General features: G+C 48.2%; 2 protein-coding genes and 1 long non-coding RNA gene across 6 annotated transcripts in view; 2 read left to right on the plus strand and 1 right to left on the minus strand.

Annotated features, from left to right (window-relative positions):
- Positions 1-23,314, minus strand: part of LOC126540457 (secernin-2) — a 127,456-nt gene that overhangs the window by 65,040 nt on the left and 39,102 nt on the right. The window lies entirely within an intron of this gene.
- Positions 771-23,314, plus strand: part of LOC129387247 (uncharacterized) — a 35,082-nt gene continuing 12,538 nt past the window's right edge. The window contains exons 1-4 of one of the 3 annotated variants that reach the window (XR_008614498.2): positions 771-1,123; positions 1,179-1,257; positions 2,341-2,481; positions 5,752-5,983. This is a non-coding gene — a long non-coding RNA (uncharacterized lncRNA). Of the gene's footprint in view, positions 1,258-2,340; positions 2,482-5,751; positions 5,984-23,314 lie in introns of those variants that run through there. The other 2 variants (XR_008614495.2, XR_008614496.2) reach the window with 2 other exon arrangements.
- LOC140216175 (uncharacterized) lies at positions 9,844-18,718 on the plus strand. Its single transcript, XM_072286590.1, has one exon. It carries the CDS (start codon positions 12,468-12,470, stop codon positions 18,504-18,506), a length of 6,039 nt encoding a protein of 2,012 aa, XP_072142691.1. The 5' UTR covers positions 9,844-12,467; the 3' UTR covers positions 18,507-18,718.

The following is a 23,314-nucleotide window of genomic DNA, read 5'->3' on the forward strand; positions in this document are numbered from 1 at the left end:
CTGAATGCTGCTTTCTCTACTGCCTACTATTGTCTTGCCGCAAACTAACCCGGCAGCAACGACAACCACAATTACCAGCTCTGTTTCTGACACTAACAAAAGCCTGGCAAAACTCAGAAGAAGAAAGTCCCGCACTCACCAAACCTCGCAGCCAAGAATTCAGCGCAGTCGTTCCGCTGCAGGCAACCAGTCATCACACAGGGCTCGTTGCACTGCTCCCGGATGGTCGTTGTGCTGCTCAGCATACAGTCAACCGCATCTCTTCGCTGCTGGCCTCCGTTGTCGCGATCCCACCGCTGCCACCAGTTGTTGGAATCGCACCACTGGCACGAGTTGTTGGAACCTCAGTGCTGACGCCCGTTGTTGCAAATGGGTCGCAAGCCCCAAGGGTAGCGTTGGCCTGGCGGCCTGGGGCACTGGAAGCATCCGAAGGTCCCGGCAAAGCATGAGTCGACTGGTAACAGAACAACTGGTTTGTTCTAACATCGCAAAAGAGCGGGCGGTCAGGTCGACCGAAGTGAGAGACGGGAGAGCACGTAACTCGACAGAAGAAATCGGAGCCTCTCTCTCGGCGTCCGGGGGCAGCTGCTCTTATACTCTCGGGGGTTGAGGGCAAGAGGGAACGTCTCGGGATGAGACCACGTGACTCTGGGCCCGGACAGGCTGAGAGACATGTTGAGACGAGTGGAGTGACGCATCGCCAAGCCGGCGCCGATCAGGCCTCCTCGCTTCACACTTGGGGAGCTCCTCTCCCCGGCTGCCGCGCTTTGACAAGCGTGGGCACACACACACACACGCACACACGAAGACACGTGGCACTGAAACACGCCTGGACGCGCTTGGCGGGGAGGCTTTGCGGCAGCTCCGAACGGGCCAAAATGTCCGCCGCTTTGAACGAAGCCCCGGCGTCCGTTGCATCCGCGCCGGCTATACCGCGCGCCGTAGGCGAAACGTAACAGCACGGATGGGATTCACGCCAGTCTGCTATAGCTGTCCTCGGCAAGCAGACGAGAATGCCACCGAGTGGCTATTCTCATTCGTTGTTCTAAACTGCAGCTGCAGGTTTTTCTTTTTCTTTTTCGCGTACTGGCCAGGAAGGGCGCCAGCTGCCACCCTCCCAGTGGTGAGGTTACGTGACTTTCTTCTTCTTCTCGTTGACTTCTTTTTTTTTCCTGCAGGTGCAGAGGGCAGGTGCTCGGCGCTCACGCGCGCTCGAAAGAGTGCAGCGCCGAATACGACAGCGTCCACACCTCGATTGTAAGTAAACTTGAGATATATCGTTCCGCGCGTGCGCCAGACAGAATTTCACGGGAACGGCAACGTGGCGCTTCGCTCACTCGGTGGAAGCTGTCACGTAATTCGAAAAATAAAACGCATATCTCAATCACACGATATCTCAAACTGACACAGAAGAGAAACGCTAGGTCAGTTTAGACTGATTATATAGGTAGTGGAAGGCTACAGGTGCGGGAACTGACAAAGACAAAGGAGGCACACAAAGTACACAGTACTTTGTGTGCCTCCTTTGCTTCCGTCGGTTCCCGTGCTGTAGCCTTCCACTACGTTCCACCAACAAGCCCAACTAGTTACAGTTATAGTTACTGATTATAGGTATTCTTTCAAAACTATATTTTTGTTATTTCGCGCGGTAATATGTTGATTGCTGGCAAAAACGAGTAGTAAATTTCTTTTTTTCGCGCCGATACATCAGTGTGGAGGGAGCTCGACGTCGTTGTATTTCTTTTTCTTTCTTTCCTTCTTGTTTTGCCATCTCGGGCCACTCCGGCTCTTGAAACTTCCTAAGTGCGGTCCGTGGCTCTTACGGAGTACGTTGTGGTTCATCTTTACCGAGTAAAATAATTTAATTAGGTCATACCCGCCGCCACCAAAGTCCTTGAGGCAGCGGTCGCCACCCGCCTTTCATTTTTCTGCCTCTTCTGTTGTCGTTGATGTGGAAGGGCGATTTGCTAAGACAGCTCAGGACGTTTTGTTTTTTCTCCTTTAGTGTACCTTTAAAACCCACTACCTAAACATATACACAGGAATGCAATGCTTAGCGTTCCTGTATATGCTCCCGCAGGGAGCACAGTTGCGCATAACCTTTTCGGCGCCGCTCGCACCGCTATTCGCTGAGCACTATCACGTGATGCAAAATGTCAAATGTTCAAATGCGCCGCTGCGAAGCCAACTTTACGGGCGCGGCGCCGACTCGCTTCCGGATCGTCAAGCGTGCGTTGTACCAATCGGCTCCGGGTTGCAGGTACGGTAGTCGACGATATTAAGTGAATGACTTTGGTGAAGTGATGCGAAAAACATCATAATTTGACATTTATATTCCAGTATGATGGGGTGCAGCGCACCAAACTGCACGAACCGCACGGAAGGTGGCAAGGCTTTTTACGCGGCGCCCTGCAGACGGACGAGACCGGCCGGCTCCGAAAGGGACCACGATATGCGAGGTGCGTCGCCTTGTTTACAGAGGTGAGTTCGGCTTGTTTACACTAAAGCAGCATTTATATCGAGTAACACTCCTGTACACGCTGAAATGCGCACGCTTGGCATGAGAGGCTGTTCACTTGTGCAATTTTTGGTGCATATGCGCAGCGCGACACAGACGCGGTACAAAGAATGAACAACACATCTGTGTCGCGCTGCACATATACGCCAAGAATATTAACATACCAACTCTGCCAATTCATTGTGTTGCTTGTACGATTGTTCTGTCTATGCGACTCTAGGACAGTGTGTTCAAAACAGAGCAAATACTAGCAGATACAATTTGCCCGCTGCACCCTGGTTTCTCTCTACTCTTTTCTTTTTTTTTTTTTTTGTCGGTATTCTGATTTTTCATGCGAAGTCGATTGATGTGCTCGTGTTCATTGCATTGTAGTAAGCGAAAACATCGTGCGCTTCCGCTGATGAGACAGCTGTGATAGCTTCAGCATTTACCGCCCGCAATATGTTGCTTGTTCGATCAGCCTTAGTCGACATGAGGATCGAATGTAAAACTGCGAAAAATTGCCGTATGTAGCTCGCGACCAGCAGACAAAAAAGCAAAGGGAACACCGCGCGGCATTTGCCTACTGCGCGCTCGAAGAGTGGAGACCTTTTCATCGGGCGAGGAGGATAAGGCGAGCGGCGAGCCTTTCCTCCTCTCTGACTTGGGCGATCCGGCGCGGCGCTGCTTGAGAAAATATTGCTGTCGCGTGCTGGCTGAACGATTTCGGCATGTTTCAGATCGTACTTCGTTAAATTTACGCCATGTTCGTTTATATAAGGTCGTCAGGGAAGCATTTCGGAGCATAGGTAAATACAGTAGGAAGAAATATGTCTTGGGGGGCGCAAAAATGTGACCCGCATAATCAGCCGCGGAGTACGCGCATTATCAGTCGCGGTGTGCGTATCAGTTGTGAACTATTTCGCTTATACCGGTTTTAATTCAACAAAGAAAGCTGGTGTCTCGGTATTACGAGCATTAAATGGTAAATCAGCTCAATGTCTGATCGCTTGGCGTAGGGAGTAAAGCAAAAATCATAAGAGCGCATGCTCGTGAACGGCCAACCTAAGGCAACCACGAAACATCTATAAGCGGCAGGCGCTATCAAATATTTGTGATACACCGGCATCGTTCTCACGCATTTCAAGTCTGGGAGGCTTGAAATTACTATATGTCTACGCTAGCCTTCCTGCCTGAGGCCGATGGCGCTGCTCAACACAGAGATCACTGCGGTTGGTGAACCAGCATGATAGATATTATAAGCTGTGTGCTTCGGCATTGCCTTTTTGGCCTGTAACTGTAAGATATGCTGCTTTACTACTCAAAACTATTTTTATTCATGGGTGGAAACCATTATCCATCGAACCAAGTAGTCACGCCATGTAACCTGCAACGAACAGTTTGAAAGCTTAATTGTCAAAGTATAACACCACAGCTCCTATCGTAGCAGAACGGTATACCCACGCTGTTACGATTGTCGCCTATGTTTCATTTCTCCTAAACCGCAGTTTAGAACTAGAGGACAATACTGCAATAAGGTCACATTAGTGGATGGAACACTCAGAAATACACACTTGATCTCCGAGGCTGATTGTAGGCTCAAATACATGCGCGCACACATCGCGCTGCGTGCCCCGTCCGCCTCAATGCCAGCAGAAAGTCCGGCCATACCGAATTAACCCACTTCAGTACGTCTCACGGAACCGTTTAGTGCGTAGAAGACGCACGTCATGCTAAATAGACCGCGAGAGAGCGAAAACAAACACCAGAAACTATCGCCGAACCTGCCGTGCAAAACGGAGCGCTCGCCCAAGCCAGCATGCCGACTGCCCATAGATGGCGCCACTGCGTAGCAATATGGTGGCGCCCATGAAAAAACGGTGTATACTGCTGAGCACTCTACTCTGGATACGTGGCGGTTTCGCAAATACTTTCCGCGAACGATTACGCTTTGTATTGGAGCCGGTGTTGTGAGGAGCGCGAGATGACGGGCAGCGACAAAGCAGCACGTATAGAGCAAAAATACGCCACTTGTTTTGCAGCACGCTATAGATAGCACAAGGTCGCACACTAGGAAATACGACAGAGCCCTGCGTCGTGTGCGCTTCTGTTTGTGTGTGTCATTGTTATTGAGCGCTGCGAAGGAAGCGGTGCGTTCGCAATGCGTGTGCAGAACGAGAAGAGAAACCTGGCGGCTTCGATTTTTGTTAGTTTAAACCATATGAAGCCAAGAAAATTTTAGAGGAAATTATTGATTGTTTAATTTAAGTTTAAACATGATAAGATAAAGGGAAAAAGAAAGTCGACGAAAAAAACAATACTATAGACCCTTCCTACACTACATACATACGTACTACACCCTTCCGCATTGTTCACATTCAACTATGGAGCGTCGATGATGATGAGGATGATGTTATGCAGACGTCCCCTTCGAAGCGGGGCGGTTTCCGCGGCCGCCGGCGCTAGGGGGGGGGGGGGGGGGGAGCCGCGCATTAACCGGTCAGCACTCGAGAAACGTTTAGAGTTTTGAGAAACCGCTGTAGCGCAAAGAAACACGGACAAAGAAGAGGACAGGACACCAACTCGACCAAGAAGAAGTTCTAATACGTTTAGAGCATTGGTTAAACAAAAACAAAAATATGTGGATCCCACGCACTGTGGGAAGCCATGTAAGCGAAGCTTTCTGTGCTCTGTTTGCTTTGATTGACGATAATCAGCAGTGATGTTGACGGCGAATGTTTAATTTCTTCATCGTTTAGTCCAGTACGAGAATGGTGACATTAAACATTAAATTGCGCGCACCACTGCCGTTTTTCTGCGTAGTACATAAACAAGAAGCTAACGTGGTTGCCTGAGGTGATGCGTTCACAACCAGCAAGAAGATTTAACACTGTCAGTGCCCCAACCGGCACAGCCAACCGTGGCAGAAGTGTTAACCCTTAATTGAATTATGGGGATGTACGTACCAAAACTATACAACCGCATTATGAGGCACGCCATAGTGGTGGACTGCGGAATAATTTTAAACCCCAGAGGGGTTCTAGTTTTACCGAGCTCCTAACGCTAAGTACACGCTAGCGTTTTTTTTTTTTTTTGGGGGGGGGGGGGGAATTTCGGCCCCGTCCAAATGCGGCTGGCGCGGTCGGGATCGAACCCGCGACCTCGAGATTAGTGCCGCCTATACGGTGTTGCGGCTTTGCGCGTGCACGCCGTGCGTCACTTGAAAACAATTTGCACGGTGTTTATTTTTTCAGAAATAGTGGAAACGAACGGCACCGTACCTTGAACTTTGATTTGTCCATTTTGCGAGCAACCGCTGTCGTCCTCCCATTCCCAAGTCTAATTTTCCCTCTCCCGCCCTCCCCCACATGTACGGGAACTACGAGCGAAGCGTGGCAAGGCTCGACAAGACGGAAGAAACAAGCAAGCCTGTATTTTCTTTTATTTATAGTTTTCTTGAATAAATGTTTATTCCTCCTCCTCTTCCATTCCTTCCTGAGTTCCTTCCTTTTGGGGTCATATCATGAGAAGCCAACAAACACTGACACCAAGGACAACATAGGGGAAATTACTTGTGCTTCATAAATGAAATAAAGAAACGATAAATTAATGGAAATTAAAGTGGATGAAAAAACAACTTGCCGCAGGTGGGAACCGAACCCACAACCTTCGCATTTCGCGTGCGATGCTCTACCAATTGAGCTACCGCGGCGTGGTTTTCCCGTCCACTTTCTTGGGTATTCATGTGTTCTAGTAGAACCCTGGGAGTGTTAGCCAGCGCCACCACTAACAGATCTTGGCGGCGGACGTGGAACGTCCTTTTTGCCGCAGGCGTCACGAGAACGTGATCTTTTTGGGTGAAGGCAACTGGTCAATAAACCCACATATGCTACCTGAAGGCATCAATGTTGCCCCACGAAAGTGGATGGGAAAACCACGCCGCGGTAGCTCAATTGGTAGAGCATAGCACGCGAAATGCGAAGGTTGTGGGTTCGGTTCCCACCTGCGGCAAGTTGTTTTTTCATCCACTTTAATTTCCATTAATATATCGTTTCTTTATTTCATTTATGAAGCACAAGTAATTTCCCCTATGTTGTCCTTGATGTCAGTGTTTGTTGGCTTCTCATGGTATGACTAATAAAAATCGGGCCCCTCGGTTAACCCCCTTTCTTCTCGTTGATTCCTTTTGGGGTGTTGCACGATACCAGAAAGCGCTGCAGTTTCTGCAATGCTTTTCGGGAGGGGGAGGGGGCCCGGATATTATTTACTACTGTCGACGATCATGGAACCCCAGAGGGCATTGTAACGATGGAAAGGTTTCCCGCGTCGCCTTTCGTCTCTGCCACGTTCATAACTTGCACTCTCTGAACCACCTCCCAACGCGTCGTGCAAGACATCGGCAGCCACAGCAGTGGAGAAAAGTCGAAGGAAGAGGCAAAGACAGCTTTCCTTTATGAGAGAAACATTCATCTGGCACCTGCGACACCCCGCATGCCCTATGCTAACATGTGCCCTCCCCCCTCACTCCCTTGCTCCCGGCATTGCAATAGCTGCTCCTTTCCATCTTATATTTTCACGCCCCTCACTTGTGGACGCGACTGCACGCAAATACACGCAAAGTGCTTCGAGCGGCCAGTCGCGCGGCAATTTTGCGTGCATTTGCAGGCTTCTTTCACACTCGGAAAAACGCTTTTAAGGCTAAAGCCCATGAGCGCGATTTTGTGCGCGACAGCGACGAGCGACGGATCGGGCCGTCGCGTGAACAGATCGATCGGTCTTGTCGCGCGATCGCTCGGTTCTGCAAATCTAGAATTTGTCGCTCGTCGCCCGGAAGTGCTATGAGCGACTAGCCAATAGCGCGAAGCCGGAACTGGATGTACATAACGATTGTCGCACGGAACAAGCAAACGATTGAATTTTCATACGTGCAAGGATAAGAACCTACTGCAAGACTTTCAGAAATATTTTATGCTGCTTTTTACAGTAAAATACATCAACTTAAGTTGATAAAGCACGCGTCGCACTAGTTTCGGCGCCTATATTGCTGCCCTCATACCGGCAACACTGGGGAGACGTCACTCGAAGCATGCTCGAAGTCATCGCTCGCGTATCGCTCGCATGGGGTACGATTTGTAGGCGACGAGCGAACGCGACAGCCATCTGCATCGCGTCGCTTGTCCGATGAGCGCGATATTGTGCGTGACAGCGACGAGCGACGGATCGGGCCGTCGCTTGAACAGATCGCGCGGTCTCGTCGCGCGATCGCTCGGTTCTGCAAATCTAGAATTCGTCACTCGTCGCCCGGAAGTGCTATGAGCGACTAGCCAATAGCGCGAAGCCGGAACTGGATATACATAACTTAAGTACTTCCGACTGTCGCACGGAACGAGCAAACGATTGAATTTTTATACGTGCAAGAATAAGTACCTACTGCAAGACTTTCAGAAATATTTTATGCTGCTTTTTACAGTAAAACGCATGAACTTAAGTTAATAAAGCACTCGTCCCGCTAGTTTCGGCGCTTATATTGCTGCCTTCATACCGGCAACACTGGGGAGACGTCGCTCGAAGTCATCGCTCGCATGGGTAGGCACCCTAGCATGGGATACGATTTGCAGGCGACGAGCGAACGCGACAGCCATCTCCATCGCGTCGCTTGTCGCTGCCGCGTGCAAGATCGCTTGCATGTGGTTTATACTGAACAGAAAGCTGTATCAGGAGTTTTTCATGTCGCTCTGCAATTTTCTCATTGACACTTTTAATCTAATTATAATATTTGAAAAACTGATTAATTATTTAAGACTAATTACATAACAAGTCGGAATGAAGAAGATAGTTTTAGTATCTCCAAGCGACGGCAAACAACATTACATTGGCTCTGTCCATCTGCATGGCATTCGCATATCTTAAAACTCTCGCTAAAGTTAGCTGGGACACGCTGTATATACACACTCTGAGCACTTCAATTCGGGATGAAAAAAGAAAAATGAAGCTAGCACCATTTCTTTCACCATAGCACCACATTCACAAGTGCAGTGTTAAAACCTAGGTGAGCTTTGCTCGCTTGCCAGCAGACTTGCACGTTCAAGGCAGGTTCTCCCTGCAGGAACGGAACATATAAATATGAATTCGCGTCACCAAATAAAATTGGACGATACGGGCCGTAAACTCGTCAAAATTCACGCGGCATTGAAAACTCACAAGAGTGTCGCAATAAGCGCCGAGGCTGCAGCAAAACGCGCATCTACACGCACCGCCAAGACACGTCAACAGCTGCGGACAGTGCTTCGCCGCCCCGTCCGCGCCGTGCTGACCGAGCAACGTGCGACAGCAGCGCCACGAGATGCGAGGATCGGTGGCGGGTCCACGCAGTCACGGGAGTTTGAAAACTGATCTATTATAGGCAACGTTGCATTCAACCACCTCGCTTTTACCCCCGCCGAACCCGCGTACACCTTTCGACTCTGCTATCGTGGGGCGGAGGCTACAGAATGTTAGTAAAACGCTTCTCGTCACTGGGGGAGAAATAATTAGGGGCGGCAAAGACGACGTGAAATTCCAGGAGTAAAACGCTTTCATGCTCCCCCCGGCAAAGCAATGCCGGGGCCGCCAAACAGGCATTGCAAACAGCAGCCGACACTGTACAAGCCTACGTGGCCGGCAACGGCCTCAAATGCTCCTCTACCAAGTCGGACCTGTTTATTGACAGGTCCGACTACCTACCTAGAGGTCGCCCTCCGGCGACCTCTAGGACATACCTCTAGGACATACCTAGAGGTCGCCCTCCGGCGAAGCAGTAGGAACCAGCAGCAGGAACCAAAGGCGCCAGCGCGACCACAGCAGGCCAGACATGAACGACCGAGCGCCTCTTTCGAAAGACCGTTCTTCCCCTCTCCCGTAGGGGAGAGTCCCGCCTTCGCTCTCGATGAACTCTTCCGCTACCTTCGAGCTGACCGCGCGTTACGCAGCAATTAATGGAGATAAACGCCTTACTTTCGTTCCACGTCGCCTTGTCTAATGCTACCCCTGGGACTGGGGAGCGTCCATGAGTTGCTCCTTAGATGCTATTTCGACACTAACCTTACGACAGCGGGGGAAAAAAAAATTCCCACCTTGTGCGCAACTCCAGTATACACTCTAACAATTCACCACTTGCGTAATTAAGTGTTGTTGCTCGTGCGCGAGAAATGTATTTCTTTTTAAAGTAAAATTAACTAGAGCACAGAGCAGCGGAACGAAGTATCATCCCTATTCAAGTTTCTCCTTTGTAAACAGTGGTGGGAATACATTTCAGCTTTTTGGCAGCAGGCAAAGTCAACTTTCGGAGCACGTAACTCCTGTGTTTGGAGCAGATGAGGTTGTAAGCCAAGGCGTGTAAGGTTTCCACTAAAGCACGCAAAGATGGACAAAATTTAGTTTTGTGCCATCTACAGTTCACATAGTCATTTTCTCGTACAAAGTTCACATAATAATTTTCTCATAAGCACTGAGAACAAAAGCGATTCACCAGGGCACGCGACATCTGCAGCAGGCGAGTTTACACTGAAAACGACGTGCTGCCGGTTGCATTCAAACCAGTTCTGATAAAACCATTAAAAAAATATTCTTGCTTTTCAGCAAGTGCTAAAAGGGCATGCATCCTGACAGACGCGCTTTCTTCTGTTGTTGACGTTAGATTTTACAGGTACATTTACATTTGATACAGCTCACACATTTCGCGACCTACTTTTTTTTTTCATACAAGCGTCGCACACACAGATCATTCACACGAACTTATAGATATGACAAACGTGAAATACAATTTTTTTTTTTCTGCCAGGATTACAGTTCAGTGAGCACATTTTCTTATAGGGCATGTTATGATCTAAAAGTTTTTATATAATGTTTACATTTTCTGAATGGCATCAAAATCTATTTCCTGGTCGACACTATTTAACAGTGGCGATGGTATTGGGCTGCTAAGCACGAGGTCGCGAGATCGAGTCCCGGCCACGGCGGCCCCATTTCGATGGGGGCGAAATGCGGAAACACTCGTGCACTTAAATTTAGGTGCACGTTATAGAACCCCGTGTGGTTCGATGAAATAACCGAAGTTTCTCGCTGGCTCATAGTTCGGGCATGCTTGATTTTTGACGTGGGTACAGAAACTCGCGATCTCGCTTCGTATAAATTGATCGTTGTTAAACGTAGCGCTTGCGCGTGCGTCGTCTTCTGTCCGTTTGTTTCTCAGGTTTCTGCGCTAAGTACAAGGAAAACACGTCACACCATCAAAAACTCAACATTAACAAAGTTCATTTTGTGCATCCCTCACATTTATCATCGTCAGCTAACATATTGTCACCCGCCTGCTTCATCGCTAAGTGTCTTGACGACCGTCCACGTACTCATACACTGTCACAGACGTCGACAGTACATCACCAACGCAAAAATCTCGCTTCGTGAGTCTTTCCGGGTACGTATAGCGAAAGGGAAGAAAACACGGACGCACGCGCGCGCCCAGTCCCAGGGTCGGCATTCTTCCCTCCTGTTGCTCAAACACGTCCCGTGTTTCAGCTCCCGTGGTACCTTCCTTATTTCCTCCCTCTGTCTCTACAATATTCATTGGGTCCCGGATTATGAGAGAGGCTAGCGGAAGCTTTTTCCTCTTCTTCTTCTTCTTCTTCTTTTTTTTTTTTTTCCGGGCGCTGAGCCAAGCCAAAGGGTGTTGGCCAAGCTCGTTGCAGGGATGCCGAACATGCCATTTCCCATCAAATCTCTCTCTCTCTCTCTCTCTCTCAGCACTACCGAAGAAGGCATTTCAGAAAAGGGGAACCAATATTTTGTTCTATGAACCAAGCCGGTCGAAGCGAGCGGCTGCTCCTCCGTTCATCTCCCGCGGTCGAAGGGAGAGGGCGCTGTCGGATCAGCGAGCAATAGAAAAAGGAGAAGGAAAGCAGTAGGAAAAGCAAGAAGCCCTCGCGCACCCTTCCCTCTCGCTCTTCGGATACCTGCCCTCCTCTCCGACAGCAGCGCGCGCAGCAGCATTTACCTTCTGTTCGTCGTCGTCGTCTTTGCCGAGCGCATCGGCAGTAGCAGCTGCAGTGGCGTTACGGCGGCTTCGAACTACCGGCCTGTCCGTTCAAAGGCCTCCCGTGCTCCGAACCTGCCTCGGCACACTACGCAACGAGCCGGCCGGCGCACTGTCAACGGCGCTTCGTGGGCGCTCCCGCCGCCTCGGCCTACGACGAGCGGCCAGTGTTGTCGCCCCTTTGTGTTTGTGTGCGTGGGTCCTACACCGACATGTAGCAGACAGGCGGTGCACCGCAGCGAAACCAAAAGGCTCCTCCGCGATTCGGCGGGCCGCCCGCCGCATAGTGTGATGACTGTTGTGGTGTTACAGCCGACTTAAGCCGACTCGCAAACGTTTTCCAGTTACCGGCATGCAGCGCTATCACAAGCAAGTGCGCCGTCGTCACGCGACGACGATCTGACCGTGTTTACCTGCCAAAAGACGACGCACGCGGATACACCGATCTCGCGTGCCGCTGCACGAGATGCACCTCTTCCTTGCGTTTCCTTCGGAGGAAAGTGCGCGTTTGTGACTGTTCGCGCCGCACCGTCGCCGTAGGCCCCGTCATTTGTGTGGGTGTGTATCTGTGCGCGCACGGAGTCGCCACATTTCGTCAGTCGGTGTTTGTCCGTCGTCCGCCGACCCCGGTTTAGCGCGAATTTAGCTGCACTTGGTCTGTACTGTGTTAACCGGCGGATGTGTAGGCGCTTGAGCCATCGTCGTGGAATACGGGCCGTGCTCTGTGAGTAGACATTTAACCGTGCTATCTCCGATTAACTCTATCAGGACAATAGCCTGCTTCGCTTATTGTGTTATTCGGCGCGTCGAGTGTCAAACGTCATCCGGTGGCCAGGCGAGGAGCGTTCCGTTCTGCCAGCTAGCCACACAAGTACCTGCAATCCCTGACGGCCATTACCGCATATGCCTAAGCTGAGTCCGCATGCCTCGCACAGGAAGCATAAGGAAAAGGCGGAGTGTAGACAGGAGAAGTCACCGAAAGTACCGCACCGTCACCAGAAAAAGACTGGCACTGTCAAGGATGAGGCGGCCGTCGTAGTACGTGAAACTTCAACTCGAGGACAAAGTCGGCTGGGTGGCATCACCACTGGCCCAACACGTTCGTCACACTATCACTGCGACACCTACACAGTGCAGTATGTGAGCGGTGGAGTGCTAAGACAAGTTGAACTGAAAAAACCCGTGCTTCAGCTCTACAGACTGGACATTTTTGCAAAAGAAAGAGTCATGGCGCGTTCGCGATTGCCAGGAGTTGATAACTCCAAGGTGAAGCAGCAGAATGCAGCATCTGTATGCTCGAAGGCTAAAGTGCCTGCTGCAGCTAGCGACACAGAGCGCATTCCTGTTAGAGCGACGCGAAATGATCTGCCTTCGTTGTGCAAAGCTGGGCTAGCTTGCAAGAAGCTGCAAAAGAAAGTTGCTCCAAAAGAAAAAAACAGGTTGCAATCTCTAAAAAAACAGGAAATCTATGATGATGTTTCTGATGTTCCACTGGAAGAATACTGCGATGCAAGTGGCGGCGCAGACTCTACACAAGTTAATGTAGCAATGGGTGCAGCTGTGAGTAAACAGTGCCACCCTCCACATAAACAGCACAAGGGTGTGCCATTAGAAACGGGTGAAGTTAATGTAGCAATGGGTGCAGCTGTGAGTAAACAGTCCCACCCTGCACATAAACAGCACAAGGGTGTGCCATTAGAAACGGGTGCCACTGCGAATAAACCGTGCCAGCCTCCTCACAAAAAACACAAGGGTGCGCCATTAGAAGACTATGAGGACATCTCTGACACGCCTCTCGACGAGTATAGCCCCTCGGAAAAGGCAGTCCAGTCTGCATCTGTTTCCGATGCCACAAACGGAAAAGTAAGTAATGCGCATGGCAAAATCGTTGGATTGAAGCCTGTTGATAGCCCAAGCAAAGGAAGGGCTTCAAGCAGCAAAGACTTGGTGAATAATGCTGAAAGGAAGGGACCTCCAGAAGCACAGAGTTCTGTCAAAACATCAGCTGCAGAAGTGCAGCCAAGTGAAGCCAAGTCAAACACCATTGGGTCAAAGCTCACTAGCAAGCCAAGTTCTTCGTCGGCTTCTGACAAGGACATGGTCGAAAAGAGAGCAGCTAAACGACCTGGAATGCCATGCAAGGACCATGGCGCTAAAAAAATAAAAAGTGATGCAGATGTAGCAAAAGACAAGACTGAGTCTGGGGCTAGCACTGTCCAGAAAGGCAGCAGCAGCTCATCACTAATTAAGAAAGCATCACTAGCCAAACGAGCAAGCGAACTATCACCTTGCGCCAAAAATATCACAGCAACATGTGCCTTAAAAGAAACTCCTGCAAGCAAGTTAAAGGTTGATGTAACTGAAACAGAAGCAAAGACTCACACTGGTACCACTAGTGTACAGAAAAAAAACTGCCTGCAAGCATCTAGTAAGGCAGAACCAGACAAACTAGTGAGGAAACCAGCGTCCGGTGGCAAGAGCATTTCTGATGTATCTACTAGCAACTTCGGCATTTCTAGAAAAGTTCCTGTATCATCCACTCCTAAAACAGCTAAGGATGTGGCTGAGACAAAGGTTAAGCATGGTAGTGAACGTGTCCATGGAGACGGCACTTCGTCGGTTACTAAGAAAGTGTTGCCAAGTAAACTAGAGAAGAAACCAGCATCTTCCACGAAGGGCAGCTCTGACATTCTAGCAAGCAAGTCTAGCTGCTCAAGCACACCTACAAAAGACTTGACCACTGCAAAGACTGTCAGCCCATCAGTTACTAAGAAGGCACTGCCAAGCAAGCCAATGTCCTTTCCTAAGGGAAGTCTAGATGTGGCCAAGTCTAGTAGCCAAAGCATTCCTGCAAAAGCTCCTTTGTCTACCCCAAAGCCTGCTAGCAATGATACAGCAAAAGTGAAGCCTGGTAACGATTCAGCAAAGTTGAAGGTTGGCTCTACTACGCATGCCATTTCAACAGTGGCAAAGGTGGCATCGTCAAGCAAGCTAGCAGAGAGACCAGTGCCCTATGCCAAGAACACCTCAGAAGCACCTGTGCCTACATCTGACAAAGCTTTGAAATCTGCAAAAGAAATGCAGAGTTCCAACACTGCAGCCAAAGCTGATAGAAAGCCTCAGTCTGAACTCAAAACAGAGCACACAAAATCTGCCTGTCATTCTGGATCGTTCTCAAACAAAGGAGCTGTGAAAAATGTAAATGCAAGTGGGAGCAAAGCAAAGCAATGCAGCATGACTGCGGCACCTGCCAAGGACACGCTGAAAAAGAAGCCACCAACGTGTTCTGCCAGTGGCATTGAAGTCAAAATCAGCCGCTGCAAGCTCCTCAGTAGGCAAAAATCCCCAGAATGTTCATCCAGTTCACAAATTCAAGCATCAGCCGAAAGGCTGTCAAGTGCTCCGGAGTGCGATAGGAATAAGCAGCAGGGCACACCTGAAGCTCCGGCAACTAAACAAACTGAGCAGGTACGAAAAGCAGTGAGGACACAGCCAACAGAAAGCACTGAATCTTCTGTCAGTGTCCCTGACAGCGCCAAAACTACTTCACCATCCAACACTTCTAAAGAGCTCTCTGAAAGTGAAACACAGAAGTGTCGCTCATTGAACGTCCTCAAGGTTAACACTGCAGAAGTAACAGGAGAACAGAGTAGTTTGCAGCACTACACTATGTACAAAAGTTCACCTAAAGCCACAAAAGTGCCAACCGAGGCAGTTGCTCCAATGAAAGACCATGTAAGCAAGGTGCCCACAAGTGACATTGCAGACAGTGTTTCAGAAACTGCACCATACAGTTCTGACAGTAAAGACAAGGATAAAAGTTGTCTGCATGACTCCTGCATGCCTGCAGTGCAAGAAGTGCTGACTGAAGCCCTAGAGCGAAATGCCACGAGTGCTTTAGGTGCTCAGGATGCAGAAGCAGATGTCGCTGGTTGTGTGGAAGCCGCAGCAGCGCCAACCGAGGCAGTTGCTCCAACGAAAGACCATGCAAGCGAGGAGCCCACAAGTGACATCAAGAACAGTGTTTCAGAAACTACACCGTACAGCATTGACAGTACAGACGTTGATAAAAGTTTGGTGCATAAGCCCTGCGTGTTTGCAGTGCAAGAAGTGGTGATTGAAGCCCTAGAGCAAAACGCTACCATTGTCGTAGGTGCTCAGGATGTTGAAGCATATGTCGCTGGTTGTGTGGAAGACTTGAATATTGGTTCAGAAGTAGAATGCCAAGATGCCTGTCCTGCTAAAAACGAGTCGGCCATTCACCAAGATGATGGACATGAGCTGCAACAGGACACAAGTGACACCGCTGACCAATCACGTAAATTCATAGTGCTTACTGCTGCTCCTGATGACACATTTCCTGGTGAATCGACAATCATTCCTACGTGCCATCGATTTGGCCAGCAAGACAACACTTCACAGGAGGTTCATGATGTTGCAGGTTTACTAGAAGAACTAGGCAATACTGAAGAAGAACAAGACTGTGCCTCAGCATGCGCCAGCACTTCTCCTGCACCTTTGCAAAAGGGCCTCTTTCAAGCAGAATGCAGCACTCCACCAACCAAAAAGGTAGACGTTGAGCCTCCAGGCAGCACAGAAGTTGGCGCAGGCTCTTTAACTGAGCAAAGCAGTGTCAATCGTGCAGAAGAGGACCACGGTGTTTCACCACGAAGTAAGATGGCCAGTGGTGTGCTTGTCTTGAGAGAGTGTAACAAGGCTCGTAATGTGTTCCTAGAAGGTGCTAGTTCCCCAAGTCTAGCTGGCACCACACAAAGTGACACTGAAATTCCTTCCAGTGCCATGCAAAAGGGCCTCTATCAAGCAGAATGCAGCATTCTTCCATCCTCAAAGATCGATGTTGAGCCTCTGGCCAACACAGAAGTTAGCATAGGCTCCTTAACTGAGCAAAGCAGTGTTTCGCCACCAAATAAGATAGCTAGTGATGCACTTGTCTTGAGAGAATGTGACGAGGCCCATGATGTGCTTCTAGAAGGTACTAGACCACCAAGTCCTGCTGGCACTACAGGAAGTGATGGTGAAACGCCTTCCGAAATCGGTCAAGGTGATCCACGACACACAGATTTGGGCACAACTTCAGCACAGGACCCAGCAAGTAACTTTTTCGGTGCGGACAAACAGGGTGCACAAGGTGTGGACAGCAGCATGTTTATAGCTAGTCAAGCTGGTCTTCAGCAGATAGACCGAAAAAGGGTCGCTTTATTACAGAAACCTCTCTGCGATGCCAAAGTGGTTAAAGAAGTTTGTGGCAGTACACCGCTTGAGGAACGTGAAGACACTGCCAGCAAAGTGGAAAAAACAACCATAGTAGCTGTGGTGAATAAGCTTATCGGTGAAGTGGTCATGGGCACAAAAAATCCTGATGCATGCAGTATCACAGCTGCCAAAGGCAGCTTCCAAGAATCGGAAGAACCAAAGTCAAGTCCAACCCTTCCTCAGCAACAAGATGCAGCCGAATGCTTGTCAGTAAGGCCAACTGGTGAAAGGGACAACAATGAAAAATGCATTGCAACCTGCCATCCTGCATCTGATGAGGTCCTACAAAAGCAAGCACGAGACTCTGGTGTAGTTTTTCAAGAAGAGGAGCGGATCTCCGACACGGTCACAGAGCTGCCACAAAAGTTGCAGGGTGAAGTTGCCGACACAAAAAACGATGACGATGAAGGTGATTTTCTCCAAAGTTTCGAAAATAGTGATCAGGTTCAAGCCAAAAAACCACACACGGCCCCTCCTCTGCCCAAAATCCATTTGGGCTTAGCCGTGTCCCAACCACTTCTTGACACCACAGTCAGCAGCAGTTCCAACAGTAATAACCAGCAGAAAGAGGCATTGAAAAATACTCTGGCTCAAGAACTACAGGGCAATGCTATCACTGCAGCAGCATCACTGAGACCAGATGCCGACGGTGGTAAGACAAATGGCGGAAACGGCTTTCCAGCCAGCAACAGCGAGTCTCACGTGGCAGATGAAACAACCCTCGCTGAAAAGTGCCAAAGCAAGAGCGCAGTTAACACTGGACGAAGTTGTGCCGACACCAAGTCAAGCCGTCATAGTGATGCATCCTCAACCGAAGAAACTAGCTCAACGCGAACAACGGACTCTTGTTTAGAGTCCTCGGAAGCAGAAAATGTCCCTGAACATGAGGTTGCAGTCGCAAGTGACCATGATGCCGCAGTGCCCAAACCAATTCAACCAAAAAAGAAAAAGAAGCGCAAGAGCTCAGGCACAAACACTTCAATGCATTCTGCATGGCTTTTCTCACGCAAGAAAAGAGTAAAGCGACCACCGAAGAAAAAACAGCCTCAAGAGGGCAGCAGCCAGCCCACTGAACCATCAGTGGTGGTGGAGGAGACTGAGCTAGTGAACAGTCGCAAAGCTGCAGACTCCATGTGCCCCAAATTAGGTGTTGGCAGCACAAAGAAAAAGCCACCCATGGCCATTGTTGGTGAAGTGGCAACATCCGACAAAGTTATGCTCAAAGGCATCAACCGAAAGCCTTCATACGCTGCCGCTGCAGACCAAGCTGTGGAGGATTTGAAATTTCACACCGGGAAGCACCTCCAGCATTCAACCACTCCTTACGCAAAGGTGACCAGCTTCATGCATGACGCTATGTTGGACCTCGACATGTTCACTGGCTTCAACATCTTGGATGTGTGTGGCTCTCGCACTGGGAATCTCAAGGACCTGAAGGCACAGATAACAAACCGGAGCATCACCAAAAACGAGGCTGTGGCCCAGATTGCCCAGTCTGTGCACACCACAGTCGTGGAAGAATACTTCAAGCGTGAGCGTGCAATCAGGACGCTCAACCTTTTGGCCAGGATACCGTTCTCTCTCGACCCTCGCGAGGTGGGCAAGATACGGAATGTCACTCAATCCATTGTGGAGCAGTCACAAATGTGTGCCAAACTCAAACTGTGAGAGTAAGTGATGACAATGATGATAATGCCATGGACATGTCTACGTATAAGTGGTGTGCATGACTGGGACCAATTCATTCCGTCCTTGTGTCTGTTGTGTGTGTCTTGCTGTGTGCTAAGTTCATAATGCCAAAGATTGCCTTTGCCACTCAGTGTACGCTGTGATGTTGATCTTAATAATAAACTTCCAGCAAAGGTTTCATTTTCCTAAAATGTCACTTGATGTTTTCATGCACTACGCAAAAAGAAATGGTGACCTAGGCAGTGTAATTTAGGGATTGTTTCACTCTGTTCCATTTCTTTCTTACTGTTCACAACAGCGGGAATGCCGCTCAATGTATTGGAATACTAATATTGGTGCATTATCTCGGCCCTAGTCTGCCAGCACATAAACAGATGACAAAACTTTGATGAAAACAGGAATGTTATATTTAATGTTTGTGTGCACCACAAAGAAGAATGCAAATTATTAATGCTATTAGCATTCTTTGGATATTTAATGCATTTTCCGGTACATCACCATATTCCTTTCATGCAAACTCGGGTCACCGGGTGTGTGCCACTCTCCAATGACAAAAAAAAACATTTAGAATTTCTCCAGTACTGTGTGGAATCGGACCTCGTCAAATGTATTCAGACACTCTTGTCTGAATATATTCAGCCACGTGCAAACGTCGTAGCGGTACAGCTAGATCGCAGCGTTGTCCAGAGGGAAGTGCAAGAAAGAAGACCGACCTCGGTACACGCCTCATACATGATGCGTTTCAGTGGTGGCAATATACAGTATGCCGCTACATTGCTTCAGTGCTAATCTCAGTAACGTCAAAAGTCGTCCAAGATAGTTCATGCAGGAATTTTTTATCTACATGACATTTCTTTCTCTACTATCACAGGATTTATAATTCTCATCCAAATAGTTCAAAAATTTAATTTCTTCAAATTCTTTCTCTAGTACATTATTTTTCGACTGCAACCCTGCTTCCCCAACCAACAACACTATAACCGCTGGCTTCTTGCCAGTTTCCCCATAGTGGCCGAGTGCATTATTTGAGAAGCAAGCAAGCACAACCACAATGGCGCTCATCACTGTGGGAGAACACTGCTGTCTCAATACAAGAGTTCAGAGCCGAAAGAATCGGTGAAGTCTGCCTTTCCCGTACAAGAATTTTTCTTTAATGGCAAGGAAATTCTATTTTCTCTCAGTAGTAAAATATGTGCAGCATCTCCACAGGTAGGCAGGTAGGCAGACTCCCGTCTTGCCTCATCAATAAAAAAAAAATGTGTGGTGCTTGGATTTCGTTGAGGTTCCCTCAACACAAGAGCCAGACACTTTGTTTACTGGGCCACAGATGCAGGCGTGAAATAAGTTAATAATTGTCAAATTGAGCACTCTGCCCTTGTGGCAGGTTATGATTTGAGATGGTTGGCACGTTGGTCCTGTTGTATAGCAACAATTTGCTCTATCGAAGCAAGAGCGGTTGCATGGGCACTGGTTTCCCTCGTGGCTGAGAGGTGAGAACTAAGTGCTGCTGAGATGGCTGTGTGAAAGAGTGCTGACACACCAAACAAGCAAAGGGTAGGTATGCTGTGAAACGAAAGTTCCTTGGCACGGAAACGCAAAGCCAAATGCTTCGTACTATGTAAGCCAGCTCCAACAGAAGTTGGACTTAAGCAATTATCTTTGTCTCTTTTGTCCATACGGAATTTTTTTTCGAGGAAACGTGACTGTTTTGTATGACGTTGCTTAGATGGCTTCTACGTGACGTCCCATTCACTGCATGCACTCCGCTATGCCATAGTAAAATGTGCCACATATCAGCGTTTGCGAATAAATTTCTTTTTTCCTCCACGTGCTTACAAGCATGGGATACTTCACTCAAGTATGAGCTATTCCAGAGTGACTTAAGGTACACAGCACAACAAAATTCAACAAGTTCGCAGGAAGACAACAAAATTACAAAGAGAAGACTTAAAATCTGAAGAAAAATCAGTAGACTAGAAGAGGAAAAAGTTAGCTAACTGATGGTTTTAGGGAGCGTTCACGAAACCACCGCTGACATTATCAGTTCATGTGTCCCCTGTGGGGTTTGAATTTCTCGCAAAAGTATAAACTTGCAGTATGCTGGCCCCAGCTCATGATTGTGGGTCCACATTACAGAATCCAATCACAGTGAGCAGCACTTTTGGGAATGAAGTAGAGGACGTATATGCTTGCAGAAATGACATTTGTTCTGCTTCCTGTTCAGCTAGCCAAAACAAGTAGCTCATCAAACAGACCAATCTTAGAAATTGAAAATAGTCTAATTGCCCTCCGGAATATCAAGGCAGCGTAAACTCCAATATGCAAGTGAGGCACTGTTTGCAGCAGTCATTTGCAGCAGGCCGAACTGTGTACATGCAAGGTTTAACTTGCACCAGTAGCATGCTCCAAGCTAAATGGGAAACATTCCACGAGATTACACCACAAACTAACCTCTGCGTGCAGTGCATCTGCGGAGCTCATGCAAGACAGAGACACGACAAGACACCCTTTCAGTTCAGGGTACAAATCACTTCGTTTCTTTATTTCATGGGCTCATGCCAGTGCACCAGCTTGAGCACTCGTGGCTCGGCCCAGACGCTCTCGGGTTGCCGGTCATGTCGATGACGCTGCCACTACACATCAGTGCACACCTACCCCCTGAAGCGATTGATGACGAATTAAGTTTCATATATGCTCCCGCTACCTATGCTGTCCAGTGGCACTAGTAGCAGAGCACTGTATCGTATCTGTGTAACTACAACAAACCAGTCCTGCCATCTCGCAAGTTTTAAGCAGAAAAGATAAACATCGGGTAATGAAAAACAGTCAAGCATTGCTGAATGATCATACCTTCCATACAAACAAGCCACTGGCAATTGTGTTATTCAATTTTAGTGGCAAAAACTGTTTCACAGATAGTCCAAGTGTGATAACATGCATTAAGTCCAAGCTATTGGCAAAACACAGTACGCCGTCAAGACAAACACTGCTTTTCACCTTCCATGGTAGCCAGAAAATGGTCATCTCAATTTGTCTGTGCTGTTGATTACAACAGTGTCTCGTACATGCAGACACACTCCTTTTTATTGGATACTTTCACTATCTGGACTAACTTTGCCTGTAGATATACATACATGTGCAAAGACAAACTTTGTGCATTTTGATGCCAGTGAAGTGCGCAAATGAGAAAAACCTTCAAAGATGTATGCTAATCCGAGCAACTCGTACATCAAGAGCAGCAAAGCTGTATATGAGAGTTCTCATAGCTTCAGAAAGTCTCTGGGGTGTGCTTTCCCACTGTTCAAAACCTATTGAAGACTTGCAAACGATTCACTATATCCAGTGCAATTCCTTCGCTACTGGCTGTGAAATCGAGCAAAGTCACTGCCTGGCGAGCACATGTACTTATTTATCGAATGACTGCATTTCATCGTCTAACAAATGCTTCGCTCAGCACAGGACGCGCCTGCATGTCTCGGATGTTTCTGGAATGTTATCGATGATTCTATCCACTGTCTGTTGTCGCCGAACCTCGTGTAATCTGATTGCATGTATGCGCAATGCGAATGGTGTAGAACTTTCTGGAAGACACGCGGGCACTAGCAATTACTCTGGAACGTTCAATGGCTCATAAAAGCTGACGCGCTTGTCCCGCTGCTCAGATTTTTGACGATTGCCAACTGTGTTCGCCGCTGTCATTGTGCTTTGAGTGTAGCCCGTTTTTGAGGGCACAGGTTCGCTCAATAAAACACTAGTTTCGCCATTCACAGTTTCACTGCTTTCTTCACTGTCACTACCACACGAAATTATCACCTGCTACGCTTGAAGTGTTTACATGTGTGTATAAGCCATGGATATAGGTCACTTGCATCTTTAAAGACCATTTCTTCCATTGCTGTAGCATGGCCATAAAACTGTTCTGCAGTTTTCGCGATGTACAGAAGCATTTAACCTTGCACTGTAGTGAGACCAGTGAGTGCCCATGGCAAGCGTGAGATGTGTGACCGTCGCATCCTGTGTTCGCCACAATCACATACCAATTTATTGTCGCCTTGTGTTTCGAGTAAACCTCTGAAAGCATTTTCGCTCGTTTTAAAGAAATCAAGTGGTTGCTACAGTAAGTGAATGCTGCACTTTAGCAACTTGTTGTGATGTGTTGATCACTCCGCAATCTTTGTGTTACCACTCAACATTAACAAGGTGGCATGAATCAGCAGTAAAAAAAGAAAGGAATGCTTAGCAAGAATGCATTATCATGTCATAAAATTTATAATTACGATAACTGTGTCATGCAATTGTAATAACTGACATAATAGTTCTGCGAAAATCCGCAAGGTGGAGAAGTATTTAATAAAGGAAAAATGAGCCGTCCACCCAATCGTAGCAATCGCTACAAAGGAAACCCATACGGGTTCCTCGAAAGAAAAGCATCGCAGTTGAAGAGAAATTCGTCCTGGTCCAGGACTCGAGCCCAGGACCACCGCCCTTCCGGGGCAGCCGCTCTACCATCTGAGCTAATCAGGCAGATGACAGGGTGAAGTCAAACTTACCAACAACTCGAAGCAAAGACGTAATAGTTCTGTGGAAACACGCAAGGTGGAGAAGTAATTAATAAAGGGAAAATTCTACCTTTGTAGAGAAGACCACCTTTGTAGCAATTGCTACGATTGGGTGGACGTCTCATTTTCCCTTTATTAATTGTAATAATTGCATAACTCTCACTAATGGTTACACAACGGCCTGAAGTGTTATATTATCTATGGTTCTGACGCCACGAGGGTGAGTTT

Source organism: Dermacentor andersoni, chromosome 2 (assembly GCF_023375885.2).
Source record: "Dermacentor andersoni chromosome 2, qqDerAnde1_hic_scaffold, whole genome shotgun sequence".
NCBI lineage: Eukaryota > Metazoa > Arthropoda > Arachnida > Ixodida > Ixodidae > Dermacentor > Dermacentor andersoni.

Coding starts and splice junctions, on each gene's coding strand:
- LOC140216175 (XM_072286590.1), top strand. CDS start 12,468: ATGCCTAAGCTGAGTCCGCATGCCTCGCACAGGAAGCATAAGGAAAAG.